The sequence below is a fragment of the Magallana gigas genome, chromosome 9 (assembly GCF_963853765.1).
Source record: "Magallana gigas chromosome 9, xbMagGiga1.1, whole genome shotgun sequence".
Lineage (NCBI taxonomy): Eukaryota > Metazoa > Mollusca > Bivalvia > Ostreida > Ostreidae > Magallana > Magallana gigas.
The window spans coordinates 30,315,869-30,327,783 of record NC_088861.1 but is presented as its reverse complement, the minus strand read 5'-3'; the positions used below and the strand labels follow the sequence as shown (position 1 = coordinate 30,327,783).

At 35.9% G+C, this 11,915-nt stretch overlaps 2 protein-coding genes and 1 long non-coding RNA gene across 3 annotated transcripts; 2 read left to right on the top strand and 1 right to left on the bottom strand.

The window, feature by feature from the left end:
* Positions 1–571: 571 nt before the first annotated feature.
* LOC117691416 (uncharacterized) lies at positions 572–3,546 on the bottom strand. Its single transcript, XM_066071362.1, has one exon. The coding sequence runs from the start codon at positions 3,503–3,505 to the stop codon at positions 1,508–1,510; it is 1,998 nt and encodes a 665-aa protein (XP_065927434.1). The 5' UTR covers positions 3,506–3,546; the 3' UTR covers positions 572–1,507.
* Positions 3,547–6,981: 3,435 nt separating this feature from the next.
* Positions 6,982–8,141, top strand: LOC136271393 (uncharacterized). The gene is made up of 3 exons (XR_010709309.1): positions 6,982–7,205; positions 7,464–7,592; positions 8,033–8,141. It is a non-coding gene; the product is annotated as an uncharacterized lncRNA (long non-coding RNA).
* A 168-nt stretch (positions 8,142–8,309) lies between these two features.
* LOC136271882 (uncharacterized) lies at positions 8,310–11,900 on the top strand. The gene is made up of 8 exons (XM_066072459.1): positions 8,310–8,344; positions 8,541–8,556; positions 8,656–8,811; positions 9,101–9,310; positions 9,538–9,683; positions 10,134–10,320; positions 11,399–11,512; positions 11,762–11,900. Exons 1-6 carry the CDS (start codon positions 8,310–8,312, stop codon positions 10,315–10,317), a joined length of 747 nt encoding a protein of 248 aa, XP_065928531.1. The 3' UTR covers positions 10,318–10,320; positions 11,399–11,512; positions 11,762–11,900.
* Positions 11,901–11,915: the final 15 nt, after the last annotated feature.

Below are 11,915 nucleotides of genomic sequence, written 5' to 3'. Positions count from 1 at the left end.
CAGCATATCAAGAATACGTTCAAAACTCATAACATTAGTAAGACAGTTGCCTTTACTCTCAAACTTTATAGCTAAACAATACTTGTTCAGAAGACGCTGTTATTGATGACCAGAAATTAGACTTTATACTTCAATCAGCACCAAATCTATGTTTGTTCATCTTTGAGAATGGCAACATGGCACTAGTATACAGTCATAAACAACATACCGTCAATGGTAACCCATCTAAACAATCGGAGAGAAGAATCCTGGGTTCGAGCCCACTTGTGGCCATTCTTCCTATTCTATTACACTTTTATTGGTAACCCATCTATGCAACGGATAGACTATACTTTGACAACAATGATTCCATTATACATTGTTTGTCCCAGTGTAACCTTTATCTTCCACATATGATTTTAGTTCTGGTATTAATTGAAGGACAACTACTGTGAACGAATTATATTTACATCCATTAACAGTGGAAGATCGTAGGCAGAAGTTCTGGATCCTAGAGATTTTGTATGGTAAAAAGGCTAGCAGGTAAAAATGAAGTCTTCAAAGCTAGACTTTTGTGATATTTATTGTCGTGATTATATTTAAAAATTGATCGAATAACAATCAATCGATCGAAAACCCAACAAAAGCTTCTACTTTGCAGAGATCCTTATACCTTTGAAAATGGATCTAAATAAACAGCTTCTAACAAAATAAAGTCTTGTTGAATGATGTAAATACAGTTTAAAAAAAAATAAACATGCCAGTTTTATCACAAGACCATAATCTGAAAACTCCAAGGTGGTTGCTTGGTCACATTTGAACCATTGGAGAGCATGAATGAAATGGGTTTTCTAACTTAAACATGATTACAGCAACGGGTTTTCTTCTTTCTTCTAAACATCTATCTTAAGTAGAAAAATATCATAGGTTTTGAAAGAATTGATTAGTAATAAGACTCACAATCTGCGAAAAAGAGTTTAATTTACGTCTATTTAAACATTTCTAGGGGAGGGGGCGCGCTGAATGCCCCCACCCAACCTATATACCCCCACTTATATAAGTGTGCATCATTTAAAAAACGTTTATTTCATGATCTTAAATATGTTGGATAAATGGGAGGGTCGAGAACAAACTAGAAAAAGGCATGTATGCAAAATCGGCATCTGACCAATGCTTGTAAAATTACAACAAATTACATTGTAATGATTTAAGGCAGCATATTACAAGTGTATATTTAAAATTGAGACACTAATTTAGTAAACTGTGTTTATTTCTAACTACGTTGAAATAATTATAACTTACATATATAAATCATCTTTTGTAAAAATCGGGATGTTAGTTTAACAATTTTGACTAATATAACCAATAAAAGATAAATATACACGTATCTACATGGTTATAAGTTGATTTCATAAGTGCAACATCTCCCCTACACATACACAACTTTACAAATTAAGACCAGAACAAATACGATTAACAATGTCAGATTTTGACATGCATTTTTTTTCATAATTGCTTGTCAGTAAGTTCATAAATGTCTCTGTCTGGTAGCAGTTTGTATTTTATGGAATGGATTCTGTCTTAGTGACTGTTGGTATAAGAACAGGGCACCCTGGAGGTCCCCTGTGATCTGTTGACAGATCCCTAGGATCTCCCAGGAGATGTCTCTGCATAATAGAGGTATTAACTGTCCCTGATCATGGTGGACTAGGATCTGTAGATCATCTAAAGCTCTCTGTGCTCTCATTGTGTCGACATGTCTAGAGCACAAAAACTCTAGCATATACAACACTACGAGGGGTGGAATAGACAAGAAAGGCCAATTGTGTTTACTAGAATGTTGTTCTGGCATTATTTCATTGATATAAAAGATATCATTGTTAAATGTGATATCCTGTGCTACAGCCTGTCTCATCTTTGTAGACAAGGACTGTCCCCCTACAGCCTCGGTATACCTCTCTCTGTCTACATGTCTATCATACATCATATATGGCTGTGCTAGCCTGACCTTTGTGATATCTATAACTGACAAAGCTTCCTTGTATCTGAATGTTTTGTAATAATACACGGCAATGTATAACATATCAGACACACACCCAAACCTAGCAGCTATTTTCAGCATGTGACAAGCCATTTTATCTACAATATACAACTGTTTGTTTAAACCTGTGTTAGTGTACAAGTTGTGTAATATAAACGCAATACATTGAAGGACGGTGGCTGTAAGTTTCTGTAACATGACAATGTGATACTGTGTCAGGGGTAAACCTATTGACTGTTCCACAACATGTAGGTAATTTCTGCATATCCGTAGGTCTACTGGGCCTGTTGCATCATTACTAAAGATTTCATTAAAAATATCCGTATCACGTTCAACCTCAGAGATCAGAGAGTGCTCAACGGTACAAATAGTGAGTCTGGGATTACACAAAACATTAATGATGTAGGAACTGATGGAGGGACTGTGTAGAAGCAATGCTATACCCTTCTCATACAATCTATAAAGCTGCTTAAATAATGTCCTTTGTGCATCACCATATGTATTGTTCAGAAACATGTTGTTTTCTGGAATAAAAAAATTTGGACAATTTCCCTCGTACACCCATTTAAGGAGAAGTTTAAAGCAGACCCAGAAACCGAGCAGGAGATTGTTTGGATGCCAGTGAGGTAGAGCATTTTGTTGAATAGCCCAGAAAACAGCAGTTTTTATGTGATAGGAACACAGTAGTTTATCTCCATCTCTTAATCCATTGTTAATGATTTCCTTTAAGAATAGTTTTAGCAATCCATATGTTAAGAATTGTGTGTGATTCATTGAATACACAAGTTTGTATTCCGCCCGAGAAAAGGAAATTCTCCATTCGTTGTCCGTATGATTTCCCGATTTGTGTCCTATAGCTACAAAGTGACACCCATTTCTAATTATATCGTTTACAACATGAGGTGGGGGCCATGCGTGACACCTATTTATCCATGAGGAGGCAGACGGAGGCCAGAAATCACTGACAAAGCAATGGGCATTATCGTATTCTAATTCACCATTATATAATCCACTACTACATGGTCCGTGTGGTGTAGAATCAGAGAGAATCATAGAACATGTCACCTCTCTGTACTTTGAACTTGATATATAAAGCATTCCATGCATCCTTACACACGCTGATATCACTCCATGACTAGCTCTTTCTAATGGTAGCCATAGTAAAGTGAATCCTGGTGGACTCTCAGAACTGTCACAGAGAATCATTGCATGTTCTTGTGTGCTGTAAAACTGTACCTGAGAGAAGTCCCAGATCACTCGGTGGTTATTTTGCCAACACATGTAGTCCACGTCTGATCCACTCAATCTGAACCCCTCTCTGCCACTCCCACTGAGCATTACTGTGAACGGTCTATTTAACATTTCGTTGTTTCTCAACATCTCTGCAATGTCCCGTATATCTCTCCTGGAGGCCACTTGTTGTGGGGTCCCCATCTCAAGACACATTCCCATATACACCGACTCAGATATCTTCTGAATAGCCATTTTACTGAAAATTGAAGTATTTTAGTACGATATTTCGTGTTTGTTTTCATTGCAGTAAAATACAATTTAAATCCGTACAGGTATCTGTTTAACAACAGTGTCTACTTACCTTTTTTATGTCCCGTTAAAGTCGTCCATTGCTGGGGAATTTTGTGTTTTATTTTTAGCCTTAGAAAATCCCCGAATAGATTGAATGAGCTTTTGCACAGGTAGAAATAAAAGTATGTGGAACACTAGGACTGTCCTATGTAACATTTAAAGAATACTAATATTTCTTCATCAACATCATGTATATTATTTTTGCATTAATTTTTAACTGGTATGCAATACATTGTATCATAGCATTATGTAGCCATTCCAAAAATCCGTCCAGTTAAGTTTTCACTCTTTTTTTTAAAAAGATTTAGATACTCCCCAACACATAACGATTTATTTATAGAATGTTGGCCTTCACTGACAGTAATGCAGTAAGTATTTGTTTACACCCTTGTTGATATTTTTTTACATTTCAAATATTTAAAGTACACGTATATGTATTTTTTGCCAACGTGTCATAAAATTTACTAGCTATACTGATTTCAATAAAAATTAAATGTTGTTGAAGTGGTGATTTTTGTCGTTATTAACTTGACCCGCAATACTTTCCTAGAGGTTCAGATTGCCTTACTATACAAAGCTTATCTTTCACATTAGTTTTGACTGATTCAATTTATCGTTTATTCACTTTAGTGTAAAACGCTTGACTGTTAGATCATTAACTGAAACGGACCCAAGTCAGTTTTAAATTGGCGTTACTTTTGATATACTAGTATTTCTGAAAATAAACTTATCTACTTGCATGAATTATGTAAAACAACTTCAACATTATTCTACAGTATTTAAAAAAAATTAATCAAAATCCAAACTTAACTAAATGAAAACATGACAGTATTTCTGGTTTTGAAAGACAACTTCTGTATGTGCGTATAATTTTTTGGTGGAAATCATTTTTCAACAATTTAGCGTGTATTCGGAAGGCGTACTTCTTACTATACAATGTGCATGCCATGGTATGTTCTTTTAATTACCGGTATCTGAATTGAAGCTGCTTTCTGTCAAAAAGTCTTTATAGAATACAACATAGCAGAATATATTTCAATTGTGTAAAATTTCTTATTTACACGAGTACATTGTAACAATAAAATCACTAGCACCTTTTTTTTTGGGGGGGGGGGGGTTAAATTTCATAGTTCAAACTGTGCTATAAAAGTGAGATGTTAAAATCTACGTGGATATTCATTCCTCACGTTTAAGGTCAGGCGCGACATATCTTCCATTTTTTCCCATCTCCACAATTTGAAGATTTCCACTTAAGTAATATAAATTAATTATGTTTTCATGTTATATGATACTTTTTAAATTAAGATACAAAGTGTTTAATTGAAAATATATAATATGACTATTTATAAGCATTAAAATGCATTTTGCATGCTATTTTCTAAATATTCTAGCTCCGAAAAAGCCTGGTAATGTACCCTGAAGTTTTGGGAAGTAACAGGTTTAAATGTTAATAAATAAGGGATAATTTATCAAGGAAAACTATATAAAATTAAGGAAGGTCTCGTGTGTCCTTAATAAGGAATTTACAGTTACTGTATTACAATGTGCTATTTCAATGTCAAGAATTGCTCTGAAACTCAAAAGAAGTTGTGCTCATACACCCACATAAAAGCTCTCAAACATTGCTTATACATGTACCAAAGTTGCCTTCATTTCCTTACATCAGATAAATTTCCCCATGTATATACCATAAAAATTCAAACAACACTTTTACAAAAACTAATTTTACTAACAAAAATAAAATTTCTACAAAAAACGTGTATTAATACGAAATTGTCCTTGAATATAATTATGCATAAAACTGATTGAAAAACGGGCTGAAAAGTCGTTAAAAATCATATATAATACACAATAATAACCGAAATGTATGTTTCTCAACTTCTTCACCAACGATTTTTCCGCCGACCTTTGCCCTTTTTGGCGTTCTTGCTCTTCCACTTTGGTGGAGGTTTGGTGGAGTCTGCAGCACTGGGTTCTTTGTTCTCCACTCCTCCATTTGTTGGGACGGATTGCACACCGGAGTCTACTTTCTAATTTCAGACAACACTTTCTGGGCTTGCTCTGGGTTTCTTCGTTTTTCAGAGCTGTCTGACCTATGATGTACTGACTGATGTTTCTGATGAATTTCCTTTGATTTGACATCTTCTGTTCTACTTGTACTCTTGTTATTGGCACGATGATGTTTTTTATCATTCCCAATTTCTTGAAGAGAGTCACTCGAGCAAACTTCTCCATCCATTTCTTTGTTAATCTTTTCTGGCTTTGTTTCCAAAGACTTGGACTTATCCTGTGTCTGTTTTAAACTAGACTGACTGCCTGTCTTGCTCTTACAGGCTTTGGGGATTCTGGATAGTGTAACACTTCCCGCTTTCCCATGATCCACTTTGGTTTTACTGTTCCATGGAGGTTTTACAGCATGTTTCAGCTTCTCTTCAGATTTTGACAACGTTTTAGACAATATGAGCTTGGTAAATTGTGCTTCATTTTCAAGACTTTAAAAAACAGAAGACTTTGCGTTTCTTTGTAACGTTGGTCATAGATCCCCGAGAAATATTTACATAACGTGTACCTCCATCACTGATCAACCTTGCTCCATCACTCTGACCCAGACAGTAGTTATGTTGATCCCCTGCTCTATTTATACTCACTTCCTCCAAATCCAGATCATCCTTGGAGAAACACGACTCATCCTGATCTGTACACTCTTCCTCCACTACTTCACCAGACTGCTCCATACATACATCATTCTCCTCCTCTGTGTGAAGCTTACAAGGAAACTCCACATTCTTAGCTACAGACAAATCACACATGTTCACCACCTCAGCAGCTGACCTACACATGACCTGGGTGGGACCCTCCCTCATTGAAGTCTCGTTCTCTGGAGGCCAATCTGTGTGGGTGCTGGATGACACCACTCCACACTGTACACCATCCTCCTGCTGGCCAGGTTTGAGCTTGGTGATGGAAGTAACGTTTGGAAGCACCTGTTGTAACATGGACAGGTACTCCTCTGGACTACATCTCCCTTCCTCTGCTGAACTAAGGTCTTGCTTCAAACACAAGTTCAACTTCTCCATCTCCTCCACACAGAGATCGTGACAAGGCGAGCTATTGGAAGATATGATGGCACTGTCTGATGTCTGGATACTTGTGGATGAATCTGGATTCTCATCACAGGTCTCCTTTTTGTTCTCTTGCTCTGGGCTTGGTTCTTTTTTCTTGCATTCATCGAGTTTTGATTCGTCAGCTTTGAATTCCTCTAGACCAGATCCAACCGGATGGTGAACCTTCATAGTCAGTCCGGACAACAAATCAGCCACTTCTCTCTCCAGCTTGGCTTTGTTTTGAATCAGATGTATTACAATTTTTTATTATTCTATGTTTGACCTACTTCACTGACCTACTTTTAGGTGAGGGAAGAGCGATCCCCCACCCCTGAGCCAGAGCCTGACTATGTAGAGTCAGACCTGCCCGGCCTACAGGACACGGTGAACAGCCTCCAGAAACAGTTCGACCAATCGGTGGTGGAGAAACACTCCCTGGAGATGGAGCTACAGTCCATGAATGAACGACTCAAAGCCGCCACAGAAATGGTCGACAGGTAACAATTTTTAAGATCTCTGTCAATATTAAAAGATAAACAGAATTTGTTTTCATTTTCTATGAAAATAGGAAGAGGATGAAAGCTGTTAATTCATCTTGAAATCACTTCAAATAATTCTAAAACTTTAATATTGGGGATTTGTATTGTAATCAATTTAACAAAAATTTGAATGGATGGTAGTAAATGTGATGTAGTATATTTTACACTGTTTTAATAATTTGTTCATTTCTGGGAGAGCCTTTTTCTTTTTTCCAGTCTAAAGCCCCAGGAGGCGCCGTGGATGAAGCATGTGAAGGAGAATGACTGTAACGAGATGTTGGTGGCCAACTGTGTGACCGTCTAAGCCTTCCTGGCATACTGCGGACCCGCCAGTATCGACGTCAGGTACGCTACATACTGTAGATTCATATTTATCCGCGTTAAATCGCATGAAATACATCTTGCGGATTTTATTTATTCTTTGGACACATAATATTATAAACTAAAGAGAACTATGATAAAAAAACTTGGTGTTTACAATTTTATTATCTCGCGATTTGATGCAAAACTGTTGAATTGCGGGATTAAGTACTTGCATAAAATAAGGAATTTTTAGTACTTGTCTTGTTCTAAACGCCTCCTCAATTTACTTCTAATTGTAATGCTACTTCCTAAAGAGTCTTTCTGAATTTTTAAGGAATATGAGAAAAAGATTATCAAATTATGAAATTTTCAGTAAAGTCATACAGCAGGTAAAATTTAATTCTTTAAAATGTCTGCTGCCACCACTGAAATTTTGAAAATTGTCAACAATGTAAATTGTGGTAAATTTTTACATTTAACAGGAAGAGAATGGGCGAGTTCTTCATGCAGGTGTGTGAGTTCCATGGCCTGCCCATGCCCAGGAACAAACTGTTCAGGAACATAGAGCTGATCACCTTCCTGTACAAACCTGTAAGTTACCGTAGCAACTGTCAATTTCTTTAAAAAATTGGATTTTTCGACTAGTTGTGTAATTTGACTATAATTCCTTGTCTCTGTCTTTATGCATTTCTCTCTTTCCATTTCTCTCTCTCTCTCTCTTTCTCTCTCTCTCTCTCTCTCTCTCGCTCCGGAACTTCTATGGAAACACCGGACTCGTGGAGGTCAAGTACTCTGTAAGTACAAAAGGGGGTCTAGATCCAGAAAAGTTACCGTAAACTGAATTCACTGTAAGACATGTAAGTGTAGCAAGTTCTAAAAGTTTGTACTGCTAAGTGTTTCTGTGGCAAAAAGGATGAATTTATTGATCAGCCTATATTCCTGATATTCAAAATGCTTTATTGATTAAAAAGTCACAATACTTGTTGAAAGTTTAGGTTCAGGATCTGTAACTCTTAAGACCTACATGTATATTTAACATATGTACATGTAATAGATTCCATCTCAGTTTGAGGGGTCATTATCTGTTGTTACTCCGTGTTTGTAGGAGATTCGGTCTCAGTTTGAGAACTGTCTAGCGGAAGGCTGCCCCCTTCTGGTGACCGACTGCGACACCAAACAGCTGGCCAAGGACAAGCGGTTCCGTGACGCCATCCAGAGCTGTAAACAGTTTATCAACGGCAAACTCAAGTTCAAGATCACTGTAAGTCTATCGGACAAGTATTAATTTATTCACAACATGTACATAATTATGGAGGAAATCTGCTCATCCATGTTAAACTATAAAATGCGTTTTAATTATGTTTGGGTTTTTTGTCATTATCCTTATCGAACATGAAAAAATCCTACCTTTAAGTCAAAGTTTTTAATTTTAAAAATATAATGGACTCATAAAAAAAAAAGATTTAAAAAAAAAAATATGGAGTAATTTTTGGACAAAGTAAAATATTAACGAGAATGATTGAATTTTTCCATTATTTATTCTGTTTTAGGTGGAAGATCATGAAGTGGAGTGTAATCCACGTTTCCGCCTGTTCCTGCACATAACGGTGGAGCCACACATTGTACCACCACATCTCGCGGCGTACACCTCGGTCATTTTCTTCCAGCGATCCCGCGCGGACATCGAGGAAACTCTGCTGGACAGATTCATCTTCCAGGAAAAATCCAAACTGGAGGAAGAAAGGGTGTCCATGTTCCAGGTAAACTGGATGGGATTTCATTCAAAAAAAAGAACTGGAGGGAAAATCTATTTGGAAAATCATTTGTTTATCAGATTTAGAAACTTTTAAAACTTTTAATAAGTAACTTACTAGATTTATACTGTAGAGACAGGGAGGAAGAAAGAAATATCCTTTTAAATTTTATTGGTTGTGATTGAAATGATTTTTAAAGTGAAATTCATATATTCCATTTGTTTATTTTACAGGAGAGGGAAGAGAACTTGGAGCTGATGGAGAAACTAGAGAAGTCCATGTTGGAGAGTCTGTCCAGCGACATCCGACTGATGAACGAACTCCCCGCCACCAAAAAACTGGCCGAGCTCAAAAAACAGTACGACGAAACACTGGATAGGTAATAACGGCTTATCTTCTCTATAATGTATGGGAAGTCTGAAACTCCAATGAAAGTAAATGAAAAAAATTCTTTGATTCGAAAAGAAAAAGAATTTAACCTATATTTTTTTTACAATTAGTTTTCTTCTGTTAAACTGAATTTTATGTTTATTCATTCAATATTGTTTAAAATTCAAGGAATTTTGTCTTTGTAAGGTTCATTGTTCTTAATTAACAATGCATGCAATTTGGCATGTTCAAAATAACATGCAATTCATTTCTGCCAAAAATTTATGTTTACATGTAATCTGCAAAAGTTACATGTAGATTTGAACAAAAATTTGATGTACAAATCAACTCTAAGACTTTCAAATTTTTTGTTTATTTCTCTGAGACTGCTTTTATTGAAATATCAGTCAGAAGGGTTTATAAAAGGCGATTTCATCAAGGAGAATTTAACATTTTTCAGCCAAGAGCGAGTCGAGTCTAACGAGGCCACAAACACCAGGAACCGAGAGTTGTCGCGCGAGTTTGCACGGAGGGGAGCAGTGTGCTTCCATGTGATGCAGTTTTTACGCGAGGTGAAACCCTCTATACCAGGTATCCTACCATCAGTTCCAGCAGCTCTACGACTCCGCCATTGCCCACTCTGAGAGGTAGGTCAATCGGATGAGTGTGAATTAATTAAATAATTAAATATTTCTATGTTACACAATTTGTTTGAAAAATGACCACCAGTGATTGGAGTTAATTGGTACAGAAATTAAAATATTTAATTTACAGAATGTTGCAGATTTTTTTTACAAAAGCTCATTGATTTCGTTTTGTGGTTTAATTTTTCGAAATTAAGAAATCTAATCCACAGTAATAATGATTATTAAAAGTTTCAAAAAACTTTGAAAAATTGATTTTCCCCTTCTTAAAAACCAAATTAAATGAATCCTAGATTTTGCATAATCTTTGAAATATATTTGTGGGGGAATGATTCTGGTTTTTTTCCTTGTCACATATGTGCATGCCAATAGTTATTCATTACATAGTCAACCCCTCCCTCTACTATCTAATTCTAGGTGGCTGGTTCTTGGCTTTGAGTGAGTGCTACTCATTGTTAATTATCAAGATGTGTATTCATTGTTCATAATTAGCAATGCATGCAATTTGGCATGTTCAAAATAATATGTAATTCATTTCTGCCAAAAATTTATGTTTACGTGTCATCTGCAAAAGTTACATGTACCCTAGATTTGAACAAAAATTTGATGTACAAATCAACTCTAAGACTTTTAGATTTTTAACAAAAGTATATTAAACTTTTTACATTAAGATCCTTTATAAGATCCGCCTTTGAAAAACTATTTGCATGTACATTTTGACTTCACCAGGATTGGTTGATCTGTACATAATTAAGTACATTTTGATATTTTAATGTTCATTGTTGTGAATACTTATCGCACAATATATTAGAATATACCCCTTTGTGAAATTGTTGATATTTGTGATGGTTTTATCTTTCATTCATTTCATGGGCATGCATCACCAATAACTACCATACTCAACAGATTATGAAACATAATCTTTTTTCGTTACATTCATGTAATATTAAGAATGAAATAATCGACGTACCCATGGACGTCGAAAAAATTATAAGCAATTATTTTGGGGGTTCCAAAGATTGGTGAATCGTATTGCATCACACATTTTATGATTTTGTGATGGTTATATTCAATTTTTCAGGGCTCAGAGAGCAGAGGAAACTCAAGAGAAGATCACACACATGGCGTACACTACATTTGCCCGGGCCTGTTGGAGAGAGACAGATTCATATTCACCCTGCTGTTGGCTATTGAGGTAACCAGCTGTAATAAGCATTTCTATTATCAATAAATATTTATAAGAAATATCACATTAAAAATTAAACCCTGGTGGATGGCAAGATATTTACAATTCTAATAGGATAGAGTTTAGGGAAGGATTCCATCAAAACTTTTATTTTTTCAAAAATTGAGTGTAATCTTTGATGTTAGGAAAAAAGATTATCTGATTTTTCATCATTAGTTATCTAATTTTTTTTTTTAATTTTGATTTTTACAATCTTAGGTTGAGGATTCCCTTGGTAACATAGGACCGGGTGAGCGAGAATTCCTGGTCTCTCCAAACTACAGCGCGGTTGTCATGACTAAACTTGGCTTCACCCAACCCCCAGACAGCAAGATTGTCCAGATGAAGAAGCCGTTCGACTGGATGCACGACG

Excerpts from the sequence above, each read along its gene's own strand:
- LOC117691416 (XM_066071362.1), bottom strand. The coding sequence starts at position 3,505 with ATGGCTATTCAGAAGATATCTGAGTCGGTGTATATGGGAATGTGTCTT.
- LOC136271882 (XM_066072459.1), top strand. The coding sequence starts at position 8,310 with ATGGAAACACCGGACTCGTGGAGGTCAAGTACTCT. Across the intron at positions 8,812-9,100 it reads AACTCAAGTTCAAGATCACT|GTGGAAGATCATGAAGTGGA; the intron begins GTAAGTCTATCG and ends ATTCTGTTTTAG. Across the intron at positions 9,684-10,133 it reads TACGACGAAACACTGGATAG|CCAAGAGCGAGTCGAGTCTA; the intron begins GTAATAACGGCT and ends AACATTTTTCAG.